This window comes from Phaseolus vulgaris, chromosome 9, assembly GCF_000499845.2.
Source record: "Phaseolus vulgaris cultivar G19833 chromosome 9, P. vulgaris v2.0, whole genome shotgun sequence".
NCBI lineage: Eukaryota > Viridiplantae > Streptophyta > Magnoliopsida > Fabales > Fabaceae > Phaseolus > Phaseolus vulgaris.
This window is the reverse complement of record NC_023751.2, coordinates 31,244,629-31,272,575: the sequence shown is the minus strand read 5'-3', so window position 1 is coordinate 31,272,575 and position 27,947 is coordinate 31,244,629. Positions and strand designations below refer to the sequence as shown.

The 27,947-nt window shown below is 26.2% G+C and overlaps 1 protein-coding gene across 1 annotated transcript; it reads left to right on the top strand.

Moving 5' to 3' along the window:
- Window positions 1-79: 79 nt before the first annotated feature.
- LOC137821512 (diacylglycerol kinase 4-like) lies at window positions 80-26,398 on the top strand. Its single transcript, XM_068626140.1, has 12 exons — window positions 80-654; window positions 2,928-3,050; window positions 4,688-4,825; window positions 5,193-5,278; window positions 5,535-5,622; window positions 7,141-7,216; window positions 13,157-13,239; window positions 20,466-20,536; window positions 21,557-21,634; window positions 22,791-22,878; window positions 25,352-25,468; window positions 26,240-26,398. Exons 1-12 carry the CDS (start codon window positions 298-300, stop codon window positions 26,396-26,398), a joined length of 1,464 nt encoding a protein of 487 aa, XP_068482241.1. The 5' UTR covers window positions 80-297.
- The last annotated feature ends 1,549 nt before the right edge of the window (window positions 26,399-27,947 follow it).

Sequence of the window (27,947 nt, the reverse complement as noted above, 5' to 3'; positions counted from 1 at the left end):
CTTTCAAAATAATTAGTTTTTTTTCTAACAACCTGAACTGTTGTATGAAAACCCCAAAACAAACATTTTCCTTCCTCTTACATTTTTGGCGCATAGGGCAATGGCGATCACCACACCTTTGTATCCATGAACTGAAAACAAATTAAAATAAACACCATCACCAAACATCTCCATTTCATCCTGTTAGAAATTTCGCATGATCATATGCATCATTATTCAACAAATGCAGCCAATAAATTAGTCATGCATCAGATCCAATAGCTTACCTTTTTTCATAATTGGATCGAAGCGAAAACGATGGATTCACCATCGTCCTCAACAACAGGAGACATGAGCAAGGTGGCGACGAAGTCATCGTCATCGTCGATGATTGTGGAGTCCTTGCGGGTCTGTGGCATTTCGGGTAGCACTCGCGTGGACAAAGAGGATCTGACCCAAAAGTTGAGGATGCCGCAATACCTTCGCTTTGCAATGCGCGAATCCATCAGATTGAACGATGCAGCTGCCGGAAAGAGTCATTGCAGTCGTAGCCAAGACGACGACAACGCGGAGGCACCGTTGGTGCCGATGGTGGTTTTCATCAACCCTCGCAGTGGTGGTCGCTGCGGCCCATTCCTCAAGGAGAGACTCCAACTTATCATTAGTGAAGAGCAGGTTATTAATTTCTGACATTCTTTGCATAAAATTCCAGCAGGTTATTAATCTATTTTCACACATATGTGTTAGTGTTGAACACATTTTTAGGAATATTTGAAAATAAGAGAATCGTAAGTAGTTTTAGTGTTTTTTAAGAATAATACACAGAAAATAATGTATGGTTAGATAATGGGTTAAGATAATCTCATAACACCTTATTTGCATGTGATTAGTCATTAATATTTTTGTTTATGTACTAACATAGAGTTTTGGATCGTAAGAGGGAAAATATTTTTGTATATGTTAAAATAGAGCATAAACATGTTTTTGTTATCATTGGAAGTTTTGATTAGAGAACAATTTAAAATGTTTTACAAATATGGTTTGTGTTGGAATAGGAGAGTTTGATTTTTTTAGGTAAAGAGTCGATGTTGAAGTTTAAGGACATATTGTGTTGCAATACAAACAAAATGACATCTTGTTTATGATATTGCCCTTAAGGACATATTCATTGTTTGTTACACAAGTCCCATAAGGTACAACAAGAACCTCTCAAAGGATATACTTAGATTTATAAAACTAGTATGAGCACAATATGAGAGAATCCATAACAAGAGAAGAAAAATAGGAGGAGTTGTATTTTAGAAGAGAATGGACTCTTGAATTTATTGGTAACCTAAACATGATCAACATGGTCACACTCTCTCTATTAACCAAAAAAATATTACACTAAAAAGGAGTAACATTACAAGATAAAAGGTAATGTGGGTATATAAGAAACATGTATATGGGAATGAGAGAGGCAAGTATCTTGAAATACAAGGAATCAAGGGAAAATTGATAAGAATTTGAATTGAAATGTGCCTAAAAAATAAAGAATGTTCGATTTCATGCCTCAACTCTCTGCAAGCAAACCCTTCAACTCTTACTACCTACTTTTAAGGTATAAGGAGCATGTTATAAATCCTTGGAAGGTAAGTGAATTAGGAAACACAAGACTTTTGCTTTCTGAAGTATTTCACATAACTTACAACAATAGAGATCAATACAAATTATCAAGAAGATTTTATCCTTTCTAATAGGTCACGTCACTCAAAGACATCCACAATCTCATAAGACTTGTTGGAGATCTTACATTGATTAGGAATACAATTGAATTATAATATAAGTGAGGTGAAATTCTCACCTTACAAGTCATACTTGAGATTACATTAGACTTAAATTCACTTATTAAGATGATATGAGAGTTATTTAGAGTATATCATAATCTAGTTATTCTGGTATTGTGTCACTATTATTCCGTCTATCTAATATCACACTCAAGATATTCATTCATTGGCATGGAAAAAGGTGTTGAAGATCCATCATTGATTAAGAATAAGACCAAATTATTATATATAAGATACACTCCTCATGTTATAAGTCAATTTTGTGAGATTGAATTAAACATAAAGTTATGGTGACATTTATATGAGTTTGTCATTCTTTTTATGGGATGTATTGTTACCTTAAAAAATAATGGGAAAGATATTAAAGATAATGGAGAAACATAATATTTGTAATAATATAAGAAAAATAAATTAAAAGCAGAATTTTCTAATAATTTATTGTAAATATACCAATTTAAACCTTTTTAAGAAAATTAAATGAGATCATTTTATTTTATTCTTTTAATTTTTTTCTGTAAACCTTTATAACGAGTTTTTTTAAATTAATTGAACTCTCCTCCCAAAAACAAGTTTATAATTGAGTCATTCTCACTTTTTTTTTTTCATGTATCTGATGAATATTTTTTTTGTTGAAAATCTATGAAAAACCTCTAATCTGAATCGTATATTTTATATACAAATTTTGAATTCTAGACCAATATATATAACTTTGGTTCGGAATGTAGCAAGTGAATATGTGAATGTTTTATTGACCCAATTATAAGTACCATTGAAGTTTACAAAAATTTTATATAGATATTTGTTTTATGAAATGTTTTTGTATTCTTATGAATATGAAAGTGAGAATATTTATTTATGTGTTTATTAAGATGTTGTAAAACATTTCTGGGCATATTTTATTTTTGAAGAAATATAAAAAGTTAAACAAACATAATATTTGGATCATAATAAATATCTGCATAGATGTTATTTAAGATTAGAGTATGATAAGTTGAATATATTTAGAAGTCCATTTTTCTTAATATTACAAGTTATACTAAAACAGCATAATTATATATAGCATGTTGGTTTATTTAACGCAATGATGTTATTATGAATGATGTGAATTGAAGTTGAGCGCAGGTTATAGACATGTTAGATGTGAAGCCTCATGAGTTTATCCGGTATGGGTTAGGTTGCCTGGAGATGATGGCTAATTATGGTGATCATTGTGCTTTAGAAACTCGTGATAGAATGAGGATCATGGTATGTTCTATGTTACTCTCTACAACTACCATTTCTTTTCACATGCTAAATGTTAAACTAATTTCAAAATTACTTTATATATCAATATTTTTTTAAGTTATAAAATAATATATGATTTAATTAATATAATAATTAATTATTTTTTATTTAATATTTCTTTTAATATTTAATGTAGAATATCAATTTGCTCAAATGTAAGAGGGTGGCAAAAGAACCTTTCTGAGAACTAAATATTTTCACAGCATCGACGATGTTGGTTCTTAATTATAGATAGGAAAATTCCAACAAAAAGTGATAGAATGTACAGGTCCCTAAAACAGTCTAATGTAGAGGTTCACTTGCAGACCTAATTACAAAGAATTTCATTACAACTACTTTAGTATTTAGTAACAAGTTTGTAGGTAGTAAGACTTTATTCGGATTTCGAAGAAAGTAAATAAAAAGAAAATACAAGAAAGTGAATAAAAGGTAAAGTTATTTATATTGAAAAAAATAGAAAGTAAAGAAGATAAATAAAAAAATAGTTATTAAATTGATTGATGTGACAAAATAAAAAAATCAAATTAATTAAAAATATATCAAATTAACAAAATATTCTTAATTAAAATTTAATAAAAATAAGTACAAATCAAAATTAAAAGATGACTAATTATAAAATAATTATTATATGAGATTAAAATAATATAAATAATTATATTTAATTTATTTAAATAATCAATTATAATTATGTATAATCTATTTTCTAACTATCAATTTAAAAATTAAAATACAATAAAATTAATTTATAATTTAATTGATTAAATATGTTTTTATAAAATTAATTACTAATATTAAAATAATTTTTTAATTTAAATTATTTCATTTATTTTAATAATTTATTATAGTATAATAAAATTTTAAATAGTTTATTATATTTATTTAAACACAATCAATTATATTAAAAAATATAATCATCGATTATGCTTTTCTTAAGATAATTGATTATATTTTATTTTTATAACTTTCACACCAAATCTTGGTAAAATGATTAAAACTGATATTTTTTTCTTGATTTTCTATATTTTTATGTTTTAATTTTCAAACTTTCTTTGTATTTCCACTCTTCTTATGTTTTTGTCGTTGGAAACAAACTTACTTAAAAGAAGTGTCCAACAAAAAGGGAAAATGAAAGAGAGGTATTAAATATCTTTACTTTCTCTAGAGACATTGTAATCCTAATAATATTTTAACTTAAGGTTAGAATAATTAGCACCCCAAATACTCCCTTTATTGTTATTTTTTTATTCTTTTGTTGATAAAAAAAGTTAAAATAACTAAGTGTTTTTTATAAAAAAAAAAAAGGTTTAAATCACTTCATTCTCTTAATTTTCAACCAAAGAACTTCATTTAGTACATTAAAAAACTGTTACTTTACTAATTAGTTTAGGCTAAAAATAGATAATAAAGCATTCTCTTAACACATGTCAAAGTTTAAGATAAATCCATATCAAGTCACATGTCTAAAAAAACAACAGCTTAAGTATAGTGATTTGAATGATGTTAAGAGATATTTTGATGATATAGGTTTTTGGAATCCCAGAAAGAAAAGTGTTAGTTAGTAAATTTTGTGGAGATGACTGCGTGTGTTGATTTGATAGGTAGCGGGAGGAGATGGTAGTGTTGGGTGGGTATTAGGATGTCTCTCAGAACTTCACTCACTAGGTCGAACACCGGTTCCTCCAGTAGGGATCATACCACTTGGTACAGGCAACGACCTTTCTAGGAGTTTTGGTTGGGTAAATTTCTCTGCCTTCAAACTCTGCTAAAAGTGTTCATTAATTACTCATTCGATCTCAGAAAGATAGTATCATTAAAGTCAATTATAATATTTAAGGTATTATTTGTTTTGGAAGTCGGTACATTGTTACGATTTTGTCTTTAAAAAACGTCTAAATAGGTTAAAGAGGAAAGAAATATATAAACTGCATTTGTACGACTCCTGAGCAGCGATATGAAACTATAATAACAGTACCAAAACAAGTCCTCCATAGAACAAAATCATAACAGAACATCGACTTCCAAAACAAACAATACTTTAAATCTAATGATTGACCGTAACAATGCTATCTCTCGGATTTAACTGGTTTAATCTATGATTACCAGGGTGGTTCGTTTCCTTTTTCATGGAAGGCAGCTACTAAGAGATCTCTTTACAAGGCTACTATTGCTCCACTTTGTCGTTTGGATAGGTACATATATCTTACAATTTTGCATTTTCAAGTCTGTTATACTTCTTTAAGTGGGTCTCTGCAAATTACAGTTCTTTTGAAAATCAAAATCTAATTTGTTCATTGCAAATATTGAATTGATTAGTGATTATAAAAATAACTATAGGTTAATTGTGTTTGTAAATTGTTTTTTCCACTTAATTATAGTTGAAATATGATAATTCAAAACCACGAATGTAACATGGAATAACTTTGCTATTAAATTTCTTTTATGCAGTTGGCGATTTTCTATTTCAATGCCAGAAGGCACAGAGATAGAACCACCACATTCTTTGAAGCATGCAGTAGAGTTCACACTTGATGAGGTTTGGATTTTTTATATCATTTTTTTATATAAACTAAATTTTAAGTAAATTTTCCTATGAATTTTTAAAAAAAAGTAAAATTAAAAGTTAATTAAAAACTGAAAGCTGGTACCTGCTAGAAATCATGACACATATATGGCATTTATTTTTCATTTTTGTAGTGATTGTAAGAAATTTAGAATGAAGTGTAACTCGAAAAGTTTAAAAACTGTTTTTGCATGTTTTTGAAAGTAATAGGACCAAGGAGTATATGGGTCAAAATACAAGGAGATTTTAGAAATTGCCCATAAAATTACATCATATATACAAAACATAATATAAAGGTGTTTCTTCATGCTCCCAATAGACGAAAAGACGATTTTAGCTTTTTTAAAATGAGTTTCAAATTAGTTTTTTTACACCTTTAGAATTTATAAATATATTTTGGAAAACATTTTCTAGAATTTTTTAAAGTATTTTCTGGAAAGGATTTTTGAATAAGATTTCCATATAATACATTCTAAAATATGTTTTCCAGAATAATTTTTCTAGAATATATTATGGAAAGAACTTTTCAAAATGAAAACGAATTATATGAAGTATTTTGATCATTTCACTTATTTTATGGGATAAAAAAGATTTTTGATAGTGTGCACAAAGAAACACTTTCAGTATAAAATTAATAACAAAGCATATTTGTGTAAAAAATATAACACCCACTAAATGAATACAAGTTATGTATTAAAAGTAATTATGATTTTATTTACAATTAGAAATATATCAATTCACAATCAATGTATTATATTGTGATTAGTGATTATGCTCATCACAAAAATAATTTATTAGAGAAATAACATTACAATAAGAAAATTATTAAATAAAAACTAATTTTAGAGACAAAAAATAATTAGTTGCTATAGTGATTAGATTAGAGATCATCTTAGAGACTAAAAAATTTTATTGGTTTCTAAATTTGTTTCTATTATTGATAAATAGTTTATAAATTGGTATCTAATTAGATACCAAGATTTTCGCTACCAAATTTAAAATCTAAATAATTGGTAGTTAAAATTTTGGTAGCTAATTAGATATCAATTTAGAAATTATTTATCATTAATAAAAATTAATTTAGAAACTAATAATTTTTGTAGTCTCTAAGATGGTCTATAATTTAATCACTATAACAATTAATTATTTTTTTATCTTTAAGATTATTTCTATTTAATAATTTTTTTTTTAGTAACACAAAGGTATTTTCAGAGCTATTTTATGCTGAGGATAATTGTTATGAAAGTTATACGAAGTCAAGAACAAAATAAAAGGAAAAATAATGAACAAATCCATTTTGGAATTGATTATTGTAAGTACCTTGAATTTATACGACTCCTGCAATTTATGTAATCATAAGCCTTGACGTTGTTGATGCTAATGTACAAAAATCACCACTTTTTTAGAAGTCTTTTGTGTTTCAAATTTTCTCAACATAATATCTTGACATATTTTTTCTTGTCTAATATACAAAGTTTCTTGTGATTGAAGGGTTTAGATATTGAGGGACAACTGTCGAATAATGTTATATGTTACGAAGGCGTGTTCTACAATTACTTCAGTATAGGTACTTTTAGCTTTTATGTTTCGTAATATGTTGCTACCCAAAATGGATTTTTATAAACAACTCAATGGTTTTAGGGCATGTGTGTTCTACAAGAATATATGCCAACTAGCTTTAATATAAACCCAAATTGCTTTCTTCTTAATAATGTCAATATATTAGGAAATTTGAGAATGTATTTTTAAATTGTTATCACAATGTTGTAAAATTTATGAGGTAAAATGCTAATTTTGAAAAATATAGGAGTTAATATACAATTTTGTAATAAATCACTACAAGAAAATCATCAAATAGAAACTAATTTTTAGAGACCAAAATAATTAGTTGCAATAGTAGCTAAATTAAAGACCATTTTAGAAACTAAAAAAAAAAAATTGGTTTCTAAATTAGTTTTTATTATTGTTAAATAGTTTCTAAATTGGTATCTAATTAGCTACCAAGGTTTTAACTACCAATTATTTAATTTCTAAATTTTGTAGCAAAAACCTTGGTTGCTAATTAGATACCAATTTAGAAACCATTTAACAATAATAGAAACTAATTTAGAAACCAAAAATTTATTTAGTTCCTAAAATGATCTCTAATTTAGTTACTATAACAACTAATTATTTTTTATTTCTAAAATTGGTTTCTATTTCATGATTTTCTTGTAGTGAATATGCACTAAAATGGAAATTTTGAAAGATCAATCTAAAATTAAGTTGAGTTTTGGAGGTTTGTTGCAACTATTCTCTTGAAAAGTTTCTATCGATACTCGTTTTGGACACTTTTTTTCACTCAAACTTAGTAGACATTATGGCTTCTAATTAGTCTTTAATTTTTGAGACTCAATCAAATGATCTTTATACTTTGCATGAGTTATATGTTTCATACGATTGTGTTTAACTAATTTTCCTATCTTTTCTATTACATGCTGGAATATAAAGTTTTAGATCACATTTTTCCTATTTGAAAATCTTTATCTTTACCTTGACTTTTAATTTTAACAATTGGTATGTACTAAATTTCTTAGCAAATATTCTCTTACAACTTCATGAACCTTTTAAAAAATAATTCTTTTGAAGACTAATCTTATGTATAGTGTTTCCCACAATACTTTGAAACAAGTTAAATGCTTGAGCATCACTTTTCCTATCTTCTAATTGCAATATTGTGATTTGTATTACACTACAAGAAAACAATGAAATAGAAACCAATTTCTAGAAACCAAAATAATTAGTTGCAATAGTAACTAAATTAGAGACCATTTTAGAAACTAAAATGAAATTTGGTTTCTAAATTAGTTTCTATTATTTTCTATTATTGTTAAATAGTTTTTAAATTGGTATCTAATTAGCAACCAAGGTTTTAGAGACTAAATTTAGAAACTAAATAATTGGTATCTAAAACCTTAGTTGCTAATTAGATACCAATTTAAAAACTATTTAACAATAATAGAAAATAATATAAACTAATTTAGAAACTATTTTTTTTTTAGTTTCTAAAATGATCTCTATTTTAGTTTCTATTGTAACTAATTATTTTGGTCTCTAAAAATTGGTTTCTATTTCATGATTTTCTTGTAGTTTTAATAGTCTTAACTATATATTTTTTCTTCGAAAACATAAGAGTGTTGTTCTTTGTCTTTTATGAAACTTGTAATAAAATGTAACTTCAAAATATTATTAACCTTTAGCTAAATTAAAAAGTTGATGATTTAGAGATATATATATTTTTTAGGATGAAGCCTTTGTGGTTTTGGTTTGTATTTTTGAAAAAGATTCTTGTTGGTTACATTGTGGAGTGGATGGCGTGTTTAATGGTATGATTCTTTTGAATTATAAGTAAATTTTTGGTGTCCAAAGGTCAAATGGGTTTCTTGGAGGTAGTTTTTTTATTTTTCTTGATGGTGATGACTAGGGTAGGTTTAGCCTAATGTTTCTCTTCTATTTTGGTGTGACTTAGCTAGCTTAAGTGGTGATCAAGGGAGTAGATAAGATCATACCAATAATACAAAATAATAGAAGTAAGAAATGGAAATAATGGAATAGCTCTTCTTAAACAAAGAGCACACAAAAGACTATTCAAGCTCTCAATTGTATATTAAATTCAAAGGTGTTTTACAATGTTCATATGAGTTTCCTTTTTTTGTAAGGTTTTAACTATGAGTATCAAGTTGTATTTACAAGTGTGGGACTTGAATTTTCGTCTTAGGTATTAACACACATTCTTATTCTTATCCACCACATCTTAAATTTCTCTATTTTGGGTTATCAATAAACCTAGTCATTGTTTCTTCCATTGATTTCTCAATCTCAGATTTGATGAGAGTAGTCTCCATCTCCTTGAAGTATTCACCTACACTTTTTACTACTTGGGTGAGTCTTTAAAGTCTTAGGTGTAACTCCTTCCTATAAAAATAAGGAACACACATTTCTTTCATATAATTTTTAAGATCAAACCAAATTAGAATTGTCAACCTCTTACCATGTAGAATGTCCTTTTGAACTTGGTTCCATCAAATCAAGGTATATTTTCAAACTCTATGGTTGCTAACTTGACCTTAGATGTTTCTTCAAAATTGTATACTTGGTAAATTTTATCTACTTTAGACTCCATGCAAAATATAGTTCAACGTCGCAAAGTCCTTGGAATGTAGGCAATTTTACATTAGATTTTTAAATTTTCTCATTTTACTAATCTTCCTCCTTGTCTCCTATCTCTATGGAGATAATAATTTTCATCTTGGTGGTCACCATCGTAGGGAGAAATTGCAAGTTTGTCTTCTTGTTTTGCTTCCTCCACTTCTCTGGTGCACATATCTTTCCTCTAACATCTTAATCCTTGCCATCAAGCCTTGCATGATTGAGATGTGTTGAGGATATTTCAGTGTTGAAGACTTAGAAATGGTTAAAAGACAATGAAAAATAAGATAACCAAAAAGAATGACTAAATTGCTAAGTTAGCATGTGATGTATCTCTTAATTAAAGAAAATGGTGTTTAGGAAGAAAGTCTCTCTTATTCACTCAATATTTTTAAAGATCACTCACTTGCTTAAGGATAAACCTTTGCTAGTCTTTAGGAGAATTATTCTTCTTTGTTGGCCCCAAGTAAAATATGTCAACTCTCTTCTTTATTTTGCCAAGATTTCAAAAAACTAAAGAAGGTAAGAAAACTACTAGACAACTTTTAAGATTTTTTAAAGACTCAAACTAAAAAGGGACAAAAGCAAGAAATGATATACACAAAAATCAGATAATGGCATGACAGAAAAGAGAGAGTAAAGAAAAACTCTTTAAAAGACTATAGTTTTTACTATAAAAGTTATCAGTTACAATACAAATTTTGTACCACTTTTGCAACAAAACTATGTAAGAGTACCTTCTTGTTTTGTGTAATTTGGCAACCTTTTAAATCTCTTAAGCTATTTGGCTTTAGTAAACTTGTTGCCTGATATTGAGTGATTCCTTTGGTACTTTTACTATGGTATTTGTGGATTTTTTTCTTACTTAATTTGGAGAGATTTTGACTGAAGGGTCGTCTAACCAACACCTTTCTAAACAAGAATGTGTATAAATTATTTTGTACCACTTCTCTTAAGAAAAGTCCAGAACTAGCTATGCCAAACATTAGAAAAATTCAAGCAAGATTAGAACAATTATACCTCTAATCTTAGTAACTCAATTACACAAACTAAAAAAAAAAAAGTTTAACAAAGAACTATAATACAATTTAACATAAATATGACTACAAGAAACATATGACTCAAAAGAAAGGAAGGTAAAGAAACTCAAATATGGTATCTAACTGCTTAAAGAAAATGTGTCTTCAAATTTGTTTTAGATAGTTTCTCAAAGAACTAGAGATATCACTTTCTTTACACAACAAGATCCAACAAAAGACTCTAAAGTTTTGCCTACTTGATGTTGTAAGAAAATAAACAACTAAAATACTATTTTTTTCTCAGAATTTTCAAAATCAATACCACTAAAAAGTTAGAAAGCCAAGCAACAATATAATTGAGTTTGGTGGCTAACCTTTAGAGACTGATTTTGCAACTAATTAGTGATTGATTTGAGTGTTTAATGACATAATTTTGACTAGACAAACCTTGTGATTGTTTTGTTATTTCTCTGAATCCTTTTAATTTTGGTGCACTTTTATAAGCTTAGAATGGTCCAATATCTGGTACCACTTGATATGAACCTGATTAAAGGCTCACAAAAATGCTAAGAACCATCCAAAACAAGCTACAAGTTCAAAAATGATCGAAGGCAACATTCACTTCCAATACTTGCTTTCTTTAATGGATATATGTTGCCTTTAAGTAGGGTATGGTTCAACTATGACTAGAAAAGGTAAAAGGATGATCCTAGATGAGTAAGGAGGGTATTGTAGGGTTTTTTTCATGGATTGGATGGTAAGTCTGATGATATGGTTCTTGTAAACTATGGGTGAGTTTTTTTATGGTCAAAGGTGGAAAGACAAAGGGTTTTCTTGGAGGGAGTTTCTTTGTGTTTCTTGGAACAAGTTTTTTGTTTCTCTTGGTGGTTTCTTGGTGTTGTGACTAGGTTAGGTTTGTTGAAGCTTTTGACACATTTCCTAGGAGACTAAAAAGAAAGTCAAAGAGGATTATAGGCAACTTGAGAAAAGTCTATTAAGATAGTCCACTTCCACACAAATAACACTAAAATGTTATTTAAACTCTCAATTGTATATTCAACTAAAAGATGTTTTACAATGACCAAGTAAATTTCATATTTTATGGTTTGACCATTAGCATTCAAGCCTTATTTATAAATGTAGAACTTGAATTTTCATCTAAGGTGTTACTACACCTCCTTATTTCTATTCTATCATTGAATAAGTTATTCAAGAAATCACTAACTTATGCCTATTTTCAAGTTATTTTTGTTACAAAGTAGATTTTCTTCTATATTTTTTTCATATTTACATTTTTTTAAACTTGTCTTCTAGAGAATTCTTTTTAAGGTTTTTTCTTATTGGAAGTGTCCATTTTTAGGATATTTGCATTCTTTTAAGTTTATAGATATTTGCATTCTTTAAATTGATGTATCAAATCTAGATTCTTACTCTTTATAATTTTTATTGAATATCATTTTGTATAATCATATTTTCATACCAATAACAACGTAACTTTAAAAAACCTTAATTTTTTTTGTTATCATTGAAATTTCTTCTTAATAAGAATTTAACATCATTTTCATTAAACATGCTTTCCATGGAGTTATAATTAAAAAGGTAATTTCCTTTTTGGTTGTTCTTATTCTTCTTAATTACTACTTTTTTTTTATTGTCTCTTTTGTATTCCTACAATTTTTTCTCTTCACATGCTTACCTTTGGTCATGTTAATCTTTATTATTACATTTACCTTATTCCTAAGGTTTCAAGTAACAAAATAAAGGTGTTGTTCTTTTAAAGAAATAAATAAAGAGAAAAAAATACTTTTCATCATCCAAAAGTTATGTATATAATCAGGTTATGTGAATGAGTTTTATTATGAATAGTATTTACACAAGCGAGATTATTGCTAATGCACAATTGTCACTAACTTTATCCACTTAGAAACAAATTGAATTTAGTAAGCTCTTTTAATAATTAAGTGTGTTGTAACCAAAATATAATTATTACAATGCAATTGTGTATTATATTTCAAAAAAGTATAATATAGATTAAGAAAGAGTTGATTTATCTGTTATTTGATGGACATCAATTTCATATATATATATATATATATATATATATATATTCATTCAAATGATTTTTTATGTTACTATAATGAAATAATGAATAAAAAAAATATATCTTTCGCAAACAAAAATTTCTAAATTCCTACAAACAAACTCATGCATTCATGACTTGAAAATTGATTTAGAATTAATATTTTTTTAATATCTGTAATTTGTATTTATGAATATTAATATAACTTTTTTATTTATAGGAATGGATGCTCAAGTAGCTTATGGTTTTCATAATTTTCGAAATGACAAACCTTACCTTGCACAAGGTCCAATTGCAAATAAGGTATAAATTATTAACACTTACAAGATATTGAATATGTTTTGTAGACAAAGTTAGAAAGTGTACATGATGTAAAAATAAAGAGATATATCGTAAAATATATATATATATATATATATATTATGATTAGCTTGTTGAGATCCTACATAGGTAATACTTAATCGATGTAAACTTGGTAAGTTTGAAAATCATCATCCTATAAGCTAATACTTTTTTTGGAATTATATTAGATTTTAAGCTAAAATTTTATGATAATATAAGAGTTTATCTAAATTTTTTTTATAGGATCTCTCATATTTTATTATGCTTCAAATGTTTATTCCTTGTTATAAGGGATGTAGTTATTAGATCACTCATTTATATTTGTCCATATTTCAAATGTTTAGTCTCAAGTATAAAGCAATGTACTAAGAATTGAGATCATATCCACTAAATAATGATGTGATTAATTTAGTTTTAATAAAGTTGGGCAATCTTCAAAATCTAAGATCCTTTTGTGTAGTTGAGATAGAATTATGGAATGTAGAAGAGTCAACTAAATAACAAGGAATATTAGAATTTGAGAGTGACTTGGAAAAGATCCAATGTGTATAGGATCAAGTCATGCTTAATTTGAGACACGTGTATTTTTTTTGTGATTGAGATCCAATTTAATATAAATAAAGTCATCTTTAATATCGGGGCAACTTGTCAATTTGATCGAGTGAAGCTTTCAAGAGTCAAGCCATACAGAGCCAACAACAACAAAAATGGTGGATATCTGATAAAAAATTTCCCACAAAAATGCGTAAGAAGACTAGATGGGCTAGTGAACATTTAATAGAAATATGTAAAGAAAGATATAAAAATATGACATGATGTGAAAAAGAGTATATCTAGAAACTCATTCTTGATTAATACATACAAGAATATAATATAGTTATTACACAATTTATAGATAGAACCCACTTAATCTATAAATAAAAAATTATATGGATGATCAATACAAATTATACAAACACATGAAGTTATTCATATTGCTTAATTAATTAGATGGGCTAGAGTATATATAGACTAGCTACAATATGACTAAAAAACCAAACTAACTAAACAAAATAATCATCTAATAACAAGAATGAGTATACTTTGAAGATTTAGAAGATAAACACAAACCACCAAACATTGTTTATCAAATTCTTTAACTAGACATAGTGCTCACAAAACTATAGAGCCTCCATACAATTGTTACCCAGTAAGCCACGATTGCATAAAAATTACACCATTTTTTAGTTATGTGGCTAGAGGCATATGTCATGGAGCATTATCAAACACAAATAGAGAGATCAAAGATGTTTAACCCTTTTGCATCTTGTGTTTGTTGGTACATTTGACTTTGGAAGGGGAATTGAATATAGTCTGAACTCTTTTAATAGAGAACTATACTAGACCATCTAACACACAAGCAACATAAACAACACAAGTAGATTTTATATTAGTTCATCCAAACTCGCGGGCTATATCTAGTTCTCCCTTAAACAAACTTCTCAAAAGATTCCACTAATCAAATTAACGCTTACATGAGTATACAAATCACTCTTGGTTACAATGAGTACACAAACCACTCCAGGTCATATCGTCTTAACCTCCCTATGTGATTAAGACCTCATAGAATGAAACAAGAATACTTTCAAATAGAGAACATTTTAAGCTCACAAGGATTACTTCACTATGTGAAGAATTAAAATGGTTTTCATCACCTACATAAAAACACTTGGCACTATAGGAGCACTAGAAGATAGAAAAAGTTGAAGATTTTTGTTAAAATTTCTTCTTCATCTAGAATCCTTTATATAGGTTTTGCTAGATGACCATTGCAACATTGTCTATCATGGTCTAGAGATCCTTCAGCTAACAGAAAACACACATTATAATATTTAGATGGTAAAGTTGTATTTAAATAATTAAATCATGTTTAGTGTTTGTTATCATTAAAACTCATAAAGATCGTCTAGATTGAGTATATGGATTAGACCGTCTAGGATCTCAACAATGTTCCCACTGAAATCAATATTTTTTTAGTTTTGAAATGTTACAAATGTTTGACAGTGTCCTCACTAATCTCTCTTGCATATGAATCTTAATAGACCCGATACCCATAAAATTGCCTATTAGAATATTACTACCAACTCTCTCATCATGTCTCAAACCAACTTTTATTTGATACATATGGAAAGTACACCAAATTCCAAAATCCACATTTCAGAATTTGTTGGGCATGAAATTAAGAAATTCACTCATAAACATGTAAGAGCACTGATTGACCAACGAACATTGAACAACTATATGTAAAGAAATACTTGATACAAATAGAAGAAAGATATATTTATACACTTGCTCTTGATGAACACATACTAGAACAAGATATAGTGATTACATAAAGTTTATAGACAAAACACACTCAAACTGAAAAAAAAATAAAAGAATTACATGTATGGTCAATATGAATTATCTAAACACGTATGTATGATGTTGTTCATTCAACTAAGATAATGTAGAGTGTACATAGACTAACTATAATATAACTAATTAAAATGTACAAATCCTAACTAACTAAAAAATTATCATCCATTAACAATAATGAATAGATGTTGAAGCTTTAGAAGATAAATGCAAACCATTAAATATGGTGTATCAAATGCTCCAATTAGATGCATGTCATTAGATGGTCTATTAGACAAAGATGACACAAAACAACACTTATAAAAAAATGTATTCATCAATAACTTTATAGAGGATAAAAATCTTTTTAATGTTTTGGACAAAGATAATTTTTTTTTTAAAAAAAAAACATAAAAACTTACTCTTAAATGAATTACTATGTGATATGAAGAATAAAATATTATTTTATGAGTTTAATTTTATGATATTGTATTTTCAACCTCAATTTTGCTACCTTATTAAAGTGTTTCATTTTAGGCCTAAAGTTTTTTTTATGGATATCAATAATGTATTGTTAATTATGTTAAATTTTAATATTTAAAATTATGCCTCATTGTTGTGTCTAACTAACTTGTTACACGAGAAAAAGAGTATTGGTATAGTTTACAAAAATAAGAGACTCAACCTTCATCATGTACAAGGTATCAAATCCAACCATGGAATATAAAATGATGTCATGGGCTTTGGAGGCATTAAAATAGAAGAAATTCTTAAACATAGTTTGGTTGAAAGAAAAAATAATTCTCTAGTATTCCTAATGTTCTTTTGAGGTCCTCATTATCTTTCCCTTGTGAAGAGAATTTAACCATAAATTCACATACAACATATCTACTTATAGATAAGAAGAAACATTAAATATAATTTTATTTTATCCATCTTCCAAAATCGAATATGAATTTTCTAGCCATTAACAAGTTATAAACACATTCAAACTTAATTAAGCTGCATACGATGCCTTGATCATATATGAAATCAATGCTCAAATCCCAAATTTCTAGGTTTAAAATATCTTTACAAATTATTTTTCATAAAACTTTACTTTAAATTTTGCAAAAGAATGTTAATATGATGAATACACTTATAATTAATTGAATGGTTTACCAAGTATGATAAGTAATTTTTGGAAAGTTTAAATGACAAAGAATTATTCTCTTTTGTTTGAAGACTATATATTTCATGAAGTTCTTCCAATCCTTGCATCAATTATGTCATGGAGAGTTCAAAAACCCTTTAAGGTACTTTGATTCCTTGTTTTGTTAAACTCCATCCCAAATTTCTTTGAAAAAGTCTTCAAATCTAAAGGAAAGGAAAAAAAAATGAAAGAGAAATCTAAAGTGCTAGAAATTTTCAAATATATTAATTTTATTTTCATTAAAAATTTATTTAGTGTTGTAATTTTTCATAAACAAACTCTTTTTTTTTCTTTGTTCCTTCTTTTTGTCTTTCTTTTCTTGTTTTATTTTTAATTTTGTGCTTACCTGATCTTTATTCTCCTTTTAAGGAGATTATTGTTTCAATGCAATATTTTTTATAAGGTACAATAAAGAGTATATATGATAAACACTCTTGTGTATCATATTTTTCTATTAAAAAATCACTAGGTTCTATGTCCAACATCGTATAGAACTTTATCACAATATTTACCTATTCAAAGGGCACACTTTTTCATTACAAGAAACTCACCTTCTTCATTTATATTCCAATTGTCATTCTTTTAGAATTGATAAAGCTCGTCTTAGCTTGGATCCAATCATGATCATCTAGAGCTTTGTAAATGGTTTTTTATCCAACTAGGATATGAATGTAAAGTTTCCTTGAAATATGGATCTTGTTTTGACTCTTTTTTATGGGTTCAAAGATAGTTTAACGTGGATGATATCTCCTTAGCAATGAGTTTATATTTATGGGTTCGCACCTTTATATAACATCATCCACTAAAGAGTCAACCATTCTATCGATGTCGTCTAGTTACTTGTTAGATGCTTTCTAATATTTTTTTAGTTGAATTGACAAGTCTTTTGCTTTCATCTTGCAATTGTCAACCTACAACTTAGAAAACACAGTGTTTAGATATATTAATTCCTTATCAGGTTTGTGGTCATTGAATCATATATGAATGGCTTATTCCAACACTTTTGTCCTTGAGTTTTGAATTGTGTATGTTTTAGAAGTTTTTGAATAATTAAACATTAATTCTTCATCACTTATGAAGTCAAATTTTCCAAGTTTTTCCTTGGTGTTCAAGATGAAACATTAGCATATGAAATTATGGAAATAAAATATGTTGGATTTTCTTTCTTGTCATATTTTGTAGGAAGTCATCTACAAAATAGTTCTTATATAGATTTTATTTTGTAAAAAAACATGTTATATTTATTTCCTCTACCCATAGTGTTTGGGATTTGAATTATAATTCAACATAGTTTTGGTCATTCCTTGTAATGACCTACTTTTCCTTTCCAATACACTATTTTGTTGAGGTGTTAGTGGGAAAACCACTTTTATTTGTTTTTTCCTTTATGTATCTTTCACAGAGAAAGTTGTCCTTGAATGACATATTGATTAATTCTCTTATGAGGTTTAACTTCTATTGCTTTGAGGTTAATCTCAAGCATCCATCGTTACATTTCTTATATCATACCCAATGTTCTTCCTGAAAGAGAACTTTTGTTTGGATAACTCATGCATATCTACTTGTATAAATTTCCTTGTCCTTTAGTAGAAAATATATTATTCTTGTCACCTTGACCACACATTGATCTTTGCTAAAGAAAATATTATACCCACGGTCACCCATTTTACTTATGCTCTATAGATTGTGTCCAAGACCTTTTTACCAAAATAACATTATTAAAATAAAAAGTTGGATCCACACCTACATCCATATATTTATTACCTTCCATTTTATTTCCTCCAAATGTCATGCTTCCTCCTTGACATTTTTGAAGGTATAGGAACATAAACATTTTGCTCGTGATATGTCATGAGCACCCATTACTAGGTACCATGATTAGGACCTTTTTCCTTCTATTAATCACATATACAATAGAAATAATGTTTTTCTTAGGTACCGAAATGGATTTGGGTTCTTTCTTATTAGCTTTTAAATAGTTAGATGCATTTCGCGCAATGTGTTGGTGAGATACATGGAATTTTTCTATCTCTTCTTCAAATCCCAAACCATTTTTTCTTAGAGAGTTTGTAAGAGAGTTCTATCAACATGTTTTCACTCAATGGCTTATTCCACAATTTTTGTCCTTTAGTTTTGAATTGTGGATGCTTTAGATGTTTTTGAATAATTAAGCATGAATTTTTCAACACTTATGAAGTCAAAATTTCTAAGTTTGTCCTTGGTGGAAACATTAATATCTGAAATGATGGAAATAAAATATGTTGGATTTTCTTTCTTTTCGTAATTCGTAGGTATTATTCAAAATAGGTCTTATACATATTTTATTTTGTAAATAGCATGTTACCCATAGGATTTGAATTATAATTCAACATAGTTTTGATGACCTATTTTTCCTTTCCAATACACCATTTTGTTGTGGTGTTCGTGAGAAAATCACTTTTATCTGTTTTCTTATTAGCTTTGAAATAGTTAGATGCATTTCACACAATGTGATTGTGAGATACATAGAGTTTTGCTATCTCTTCTTCAAATCTAACACCTTTTTTTCTGAGAGTTTGTAGAGAATTCTATCAACATATTTTGAGATGAAGATATTTTAGTTAAGACTAAATTAAAAATTCTTTATCACAGTATAATTACCCTTATAAAAGTAATCTTCTTCAAATTCCAATGTTTTTTTTAGAGAGTTTTTAAGAGAAATCTATCAACATATTTTTTAGATGAAGATACTTAGTTAAGACTAAATTGAAAATCCTTCGTCAGGATGTAATTACCCTTATCATATTAATTGAATTTACTAGTTAAGGATAAACATATCATACTCTACTTTCAGGTTAGTTTAAAGATCTATTGGTAAAAAATTTAATATGCAAAAGATATTTAAAGAGATTCCATCTAGTTTAAGTTAGGTGAAAGATCGATTGGCCAAGATTGAGTGTGCAAAATTTGTTGAAAGAAACTCAATTTTAACCTAATTGTAATTAGCTTGATTGTGATTAAGTAAAAGATATCTTCACTAAAATAAAGAAGATACTCTAATTAAAATTTCACTAAAATACTTTGAATAGTATTGAATTAAAAGTATATTTTCAAATTTTTTTAATTTTTTAAAATTAAAATAATCATAACTTTTAAAAATCTATGGATGGATTGAATATCCATATATCCCTTCTTTAAAAGATCTTTTGCATGAATGGATTAGACATTTTTAATGAAATTTTAATGAATATAAATAAACTAATAAATCACTTAGTAACCCAAATCAAAATTTAAGCAATCCATTCATTTTTCACTCGTATATTTACATAACATGTCGTGAGGAAGGATACACAGGAAACTCCATTATATAAAGTTGGTGCAATAACTCGAAGAATATTATATATTCAAATTATTGAACTCGTGTGATTTATTTTTTTTCTATTTACATTATTTTTCAATAACTTTCATAATTTTGTGGTACCCTTGTTGTGGAACTATTTGTGCTTTCATTTTTTATAAACACTACTTAAAAATTATTTTTATATTATGCATAGTCCAACACACACCATTAATGATGTCAAAGATTGAATAATACTAATAAATATAGGATTGCAACAAATTTGTGTTGTTTTGGTTGTAGATTATATACTCTGGTTACTCATGTACTCAAGGATGGTTCTTCACACCATGCACTAGTGATCCAGGTTTAAGGTCAGATACATCTACTAGTGCATGCATGCTTCTTTATCTTTTTCTTTTTTTTATAACATTATCTAAAACACATTAAATGAAGTGTGTAACAGAAAAATTACTACAATTTTTTATTGAGATAAAAGAATTAGAAAACAAGTTTAAAGTATTTTCATGTATACATCTTCTAAGATTTAGGTGGATAACTTTCTTAAATATTTTTACAAGTATTTTCAAATATGTCTTTATCTAGTTTTTAGCCCCGACAAGATTTGCTTATTATTGTTTTCAGTTCTTACTATTAATAATAACTAGTTTAACACTAAAAGTAAAAGAATAGCAGTAAAGATAATAAAGGTAATAAAAAATTATTTATTTAGGATTACCAATTCAAATAATGTATTTATTTTTTTATATAAATAAAATAATTACTGATATATAGTTTTATTTCACACCTTTTTTTAAAAATTTGATGTATTATCAGAAGTAGTATTTACATTATTTTTGTTAAATAATTATTACATTTTCATAATGTAATATTTAAATAAGACAATTACATATAATTTTTTATTTTAAATTACAAAATAAATTATTCATATTTATCATTTTATATATAAACAAGGATTAGAAAAAAAAATTAACACAATATTAAAAATAATTATTACTTTTAATTCCATAAGGATTGTAAAGGAAAATAGTTATGATTAATTATTTCTATATATCAAAAGTAATATATTACAAATTCAAAAGTAATATATTACAAATACAATTTACACATTTTATTATTCCATTATATCTTTCGGGAATTTTACCATCAAAGTTTTTTTTTCACGCATTACCATCATATTTTTAATTCGCATGCATTTTATGAGTCCATTAAATGTTTTAAGAACATGGTTACATGATAGTTTTTTTTTTTGTTTCAATTTTAGGTTAAAGTATCAAAGTCTTGGTTTTAGTGCTAAAGATCAACAAATTACCAAATAACTAACTATTTATTGAGTTCCTAATAATAAATTCTTCAACAATATCTTACAATAGGGGATTAAAGAACATTTTGCGGATGCATGTCAAAAAGATCAATAGCTCAGAGTGGGAGCAGGTTCCAGTTCCTACAAGGTATATTTCATTAAATAAACTTTACTAGTTTTTTTATAAAAAAAAATAATAAATAGAGTATTTAAGAAATATTTCAACTCTTATAAAAAAAACTATTAATATTAGTCCATTAAAAAATAAATCCTACTACATATATCTTTCATATAGACATGCATGATCCAAAATTTCACAATTACAAAAAAAATAAAACTAATATAAGTTGACGTAAATACTAACCAAAACTATAATAAAATTGTATCCGTTATGTCAAAGAAATGAAATGAGTTACCATATTTGATATTGATTAACTCTTCCTCTATTAATTTGTTCTTACACATTTACTCTCTTTTATCTCCCATCTACTATTGACTTCCTACCCATGCCTCCCTCCTTTTTTATGTTCCCTGCAAAACAATAAACACACAACATCTTCCAGCCTTTCACAACTAAAAATAAACTAAGTAATCACTATAAGAAAATCATTAAAGAGAAACTAATTTTAGAGACCAAAATAATTAGTTACTATTTGACTAAATTAAAAACCATTTTATAAACTAAAAATTTATTGGTATCTAAAGCAGTTTTTATTATTAATAAAAATTTATAAAATAATTTCTAAATTGGTATCTAACCATTAATTACTTACTACTTTATATTCTAAATTAGTTTCTATTAGTTTTTTATAGACTAATTTAGACTATAAAATATTAGTAACTAAAACTTAGTAGCTAATTTAGATATCAATTTAGAAATCATTTTAATTTTTTTTATTAATAATAGAAACCACTTTAAATATGAATAATTTTTAGTCTCTAAATTAGTCTCTAATCTAGTCTATATAGTGATTAATTATTTTTTGTCTCCAAATTTAGTTATTATTTAATTTTTTTTAGTAAATAGAAGTTAATCAAACCAATACACCGGAGTAATCATTAGTATAACTTATGCCTCTATATCTATATTAGTTGCCTATATCTATAACTTTACTAGTTCATATTAATTAGTATAAAAAAAGGGTTTTAAAACTTGCATAATTATCCTTTAGCATATTAGTAGCCCATAGATGTGTATTCATTCCACATTCAAACTTTGTTTTTTTTTCTGTTTTTTGAATTCAAAGTAGTTTAATTAGTGTGATAACATTCTTTTTACATGGTTGTGTGTCCTTTGGTTTCAGTGTAAGAGCAATAGTTGCTCTAAATCTTCATAGTTATGGAAGTGGTAGAAATCCATGGGGTAACCTCACACCTGAGTATTTAGAAAAGGTATTCAACTGAACTTTCCTTTGATAATCCTATGTTGAACTTATGGTTGAAAGTATAATTGCATTATTTTTACATATGTGATAAAAGGGAAATTAAATCAAGTACCATACTTTGTTACAAAATAATTTTTTATCCTATATTTAACTAAGAGAGACTAAACAGGTAAACTTTTTTCGTGCCTTTTTATCGTGGAAAACTGAAAACAATAATTTAATTTTTTTATAAGTAAAATACTTTTCAACAAAACGAAGTTTTGATTACACGTTCTAGGAATATTCTGGAAATATATTTTAAAATGAGTATTTCAAATGTCATCAGAAATATATAATTCGAAATTGATATTTATCTATTTCAAAATATTATGCATTTTGAGAGATATTAAAATCCTTGTTTCGAAACATACTTTCCCAAAATGTTCATGAAATGTGTAACCTTAAAGTGTTTTAATACGTTTCAGAAAACCTAAAAATTTTGAAAGGTTATTTTTATGGTTAGAATATAATGGATGAGGTGGATTTATAAAATATAGAGATGTAAAAGGCAATTGCCACGTAGGAGAACTAGGTTGAAAAGTGGACCTATTGAAAACACACAAAAAAAAGGATTTTAGTTAATGAATAAACTTATAAATAAAAACATTATTTTAATTCATGTTTATATTGATTAAACAATAATTTTGTTGATGAAAAAAAATCAATTGTATTATCTTAAAATTTGAATAAAAATTCATTTTAACAAAAGTAAATGAAATTAATATGTACAAAAATATTAGTATTTCTTAAATTTGTAATATACGAGCAACCTTTTCATTTCTCTCATCGAATAATATAAATTATTTATTTTCAATCTCATATGAACTTCAGAAGTTTATATTGAACCAAACTGAATTAAGAATAGAATTGAAATATTACAAAAAATTGGGAAAAAAATCAATTTGTAGGTCTTGTGTGCTCTTAACTCAAATTTAAGTTTTTAAATTTTTGTTGTTAAAAAAGGTAATTTTTTTTAATCTTTTACCATGAATGTTTAAGTCTTCAATTTCTAATCAATTTTTTCTGGAAAATAAAACTAATTAAATCTTTTTAAAATCTATTTTAAAGCTTATTAGTCAAAACTCAAAAGTTGCAAATTTTCCCCTTGCTATCACCGTAACCTATACATTATATAAATAATTTTATATTTTAAAAATGTTGTCATATTTATGGCTTTTGGAATTTTTAAATAACGTGTGTATTTGCATGTAGTTCGTCAACTTAAAACAAAACAAAGGATAATAATAACTAAAATAAACGTTACATTTTCTTCATGGTAAAAAAAAGTAATCTTCTCCATTTTCATTTCTAACTTTAAGCACAAACCATTTTATATTTAAATTAAGATTTGGTATAGACTATGAAACATTTATTAAGAGTGTACTTTAAGCTTAACTCAACCTTATAAATTGGTTTATAAGGTGAGGTTTGCACCTATCTCTGAAATGTTTTTATTTCTAATGGATGTGAAATTTCTAATACACCTTCCTCATGTTGAGATCCTCCAACTTGTACGTAGAATTATATATTAGGGATAGTCTGATAGCATTCCAATAGTGCATAACTTGATTAGGTTAACAAACACTGCTATGATAGATTATAAATGACTTTAATATCATATTAAGGAGTAGACTTTAAGTCTAATTTAACCTTATAAACCCAACTTACAAGGTAAGGTTTGCATTCACTTATATACTGTGAAATGTATTTATCTCTGGTTAATGTTAAAATCTACTTCTTAATAACATTTGTTTGCTTGGTTTAATAAATTTGATAAAGAAAAGTGAACAAGTGAAAAAAGTGGATTAAAGTTTTAAAAAAATAAGGTTTTTAAATAAATAAAATAAAAAATGCATAAAAATTAAAATAATTACTATTTATTTTTTAATTATTTTTTAGGTATGTGTTATTATGATAAAAAAAAACTCTTTACGTGTATAATTATGTTGATTTTCTTCTTTTTTCTCGTCATCGGAAGAAGGTATATTCATCTCTTTAATTTTCATTTTTATAAGCCAATAAAATGAATTAAATAAGGGATGTTTTCTCTAATTTTCGTTTTTTTTAATCATTATCCTTTATAAGGGTGAGCCGTGGAATCAAACGAAGGCTTAATAATCTAATAACGTATGAAGAAGAATTTAACACTTTCTTCTTTACCAATATATATATAATGTATAATCATAAGATATCTTAATATACTGCATTTTGTGACTAATTGTTTTGGATTTTTCTTGTATATCATAAGATAACATTTTTCCACCCCTTGTTTTATATTTTATTTTCTTTTATAGTATTTTAATATGGTGCATAGGATAGATGAATTTTGATGTGCACAAACCTACTTGGAATACCAAATTTTATAGTAATATACAAAACCTGTTATTTTTTTTATAAAAAAAAAATCAGCAGTTTTGATGACAGTTTTTAATGTGTTTCAGAGAGGTTTCGTAGAAGCAAACGTTGATGATGGACTTGTAGAAATATTTGGTCTAAAACAAGGATGGCATGCATCATTTGTTATGGTTGATTTGATTTCTGCAAAGCATATAGCCCAGGTACCACACATCTTTACAAATTCTTTTCCTTAACTTTTCATAAATTTAAGCTATAATTTAAATACATATATGTGCTACTTATATTTTTTTTATTTATGACTAGTAGCAAAAAATTGTTAAAGAAATAGAAAAAAGAAACAAAAATGGAAACAAAATATTTTAATTCCATCTTTTAACATATCGAGTTTAAAATTTTTATACAATGTCCATATAGTTTAATGAAATGCCCAAATAAAACAAACAAAACATCTTATAATTTATGATTGTTGAATGGAGATATCTTATCATCTTTTCCCACATAGTCCTATAGAGTAATTTGACCATATAAGAAATAAAAAATATTATTTTGATAATTAAAAAAAATATCAATTTATTTTCACTAATTTATAAGAGATTTTTTTTTATCGACAATAAAAAATAAATAAATAAAAATCATTTTAGGGATGATTCAATCCTTATACATGAACTCAACCATAACCTTTCTCATTAGACTTACTTCCAAGTCTTCTACTTATACAAAACTCTCCTAGCTAACACAGAGAAAGACATCTAGGACAAAAGTAATTTTAGGGTTTAGGATTTAGGGTTTATCCTAAACTAATTTATAACGGTGAAACTAATAACGATGAAACGGTATAATTTAAAATTAGCATTTTTTTTATCATTGTTCTAAATGATAATTTTGATATATTGATATATGTAATTATTATTGTTTGATATATGTGATTTTTTAAAAATTGATTGAAATTGAGTTTAGATAACGACTTATAGGCATCAGCAATTCGATTGGAAGTGAGAGGAGGGGAATGGAAAGATGCATTCATGCAAATGGATGGAGAACCATGGAAACAACCTATGAGCAAAGACTTCTCCACATTTGTAGAAATAAAGAGAGAACCTTTTCAGTCATTGATGATTAGTGGAGACTAGTTCTTTCTTCAAAGGTTCCTATTCCATTCTTAGGACTCACAAAAGCTACTACAATTTTGTATTTCAATTATAATAAATTAAATCAAAAATTTATTAATTTTTTATATATATCAAATATCAATTCATTTAAAAATAAAAAATAATTAATCATTATATTAATTAAATTTAATATTTTATAAATTGATTTTTAAAATTGGTATTTAACGCTTTCAAATTAGTCTTCACTTAAATTAGTAACTAATTTTATTATTTTAGACGGTTGTGTACTAAAAGTTTATTTGAAAAATTAATCAAATCTTCGTTTAGTAAAAAATTAATTCACTTAATCTATTAACAATTTTTTTATGGATCGATCCATCATAAAAGTAATAATTTTAAAAGATTGATAGTAAATTTTTAAAAATGTTTTTAAAGTAAATTTTACACTCGGAATTTAAAAATATGTTTTTCAAAAAAAAAATTAAATGGTAATTTTTTTAAAATTAACTGTAAAAAAATGGTCAGATTAAGTTTGATCATCCATAGAGGATATTAGATTTTGAGGAATAATATATAAATCATTAAGTAATCATCCATAAAATTAAGTGAAAAAACATTTCAAGAAAATAACTAATAACAATTTTAGAGATAAAAAATAATTAATCACTATATTCACTAAATTAGATATTATTTTAGACATTAAAAAAGATTGATATCAGTTATTTATATTATTAATAAAAAATTATAAAATTATTTCTAAATTGGTATCTAAATTAGTTACCAAATTTTAGTTACTAACTACTTTATATTAATAATAGAAAGTGTTTTAAATACCAATAACTTTCTTATAAAGATTAATTTAAAATCTAAAATATTAGTAGCTAAATAGCTAATTTAGATACTAATTTAGAAGTTTTTTATAATTTTTTATTAATAATAAAAATCACTTTAGATATCAATAATTTTTTAATTTAGTCAATATAGTGACTAATTATTTTTTGTGACTAATCATTTTAGATTATTATTTAATGATTTTCTTGTAGCGAAAATTGATTTAAAACAATTGTTTTATATTTTTTTAATGGATTAATAAAATAAATTTACTCAATGGTAAAGATGAATGGTGGATAAATGAATTGTTTCACTATTTATAATGGGGCATTTATGTAATGAATGCATATTACATGTAATGTAATTTTTCACTTAGTTTCTCACACCTCCTTGCACCACGTTTCATTTTTTTTCATTTGTTTCTTTTATGTCAAATTACCTTTTATATCTATCACTTCTTCTCTCCTACTCTACCTCCCTTTTCTATGGTGTCTACACCCTCTTTGGGATGAAGTGATTATTTCCATTGTAATTTTTGGTATTAACTAATGAAAAAAATTATAACTGTAAAATAAAAATTTATCCAGTATTGCTTATTTTGGTAAATTTTGCTAATTGTAGAATTCTTCAAGATAAACTACATTGCTAAAGGCAACATCCAAATCCAGTTATCACTACATTGTATTGTATGACTTCAGTTTCTAGTGTGTATCTACCATCCTAGAATATTACTTAAAAA

Coding starts and splice junctions, on each gene's coding strand:
- LOC137821512 (XM_068626140.1), top strand. CDS start 298: ATGGATTCACCATCGTCCTCAACAACAGGAGACATGAGCAAGGTGGCG. Junction 5,623..7,140: donor TAGAGTTCACACTTGATGAG/GTTTGGATTTTT, acceptor TTGTGATTGAAG/GGTTTAGATATTGAGGGACA. Junction 20,537..21,556: donor ACTAGTGATCCAGGTTTAAG/GTCAGATACATC, acceptor ATCTTACAATAG/GGGATTAAAGAACATTTTGC.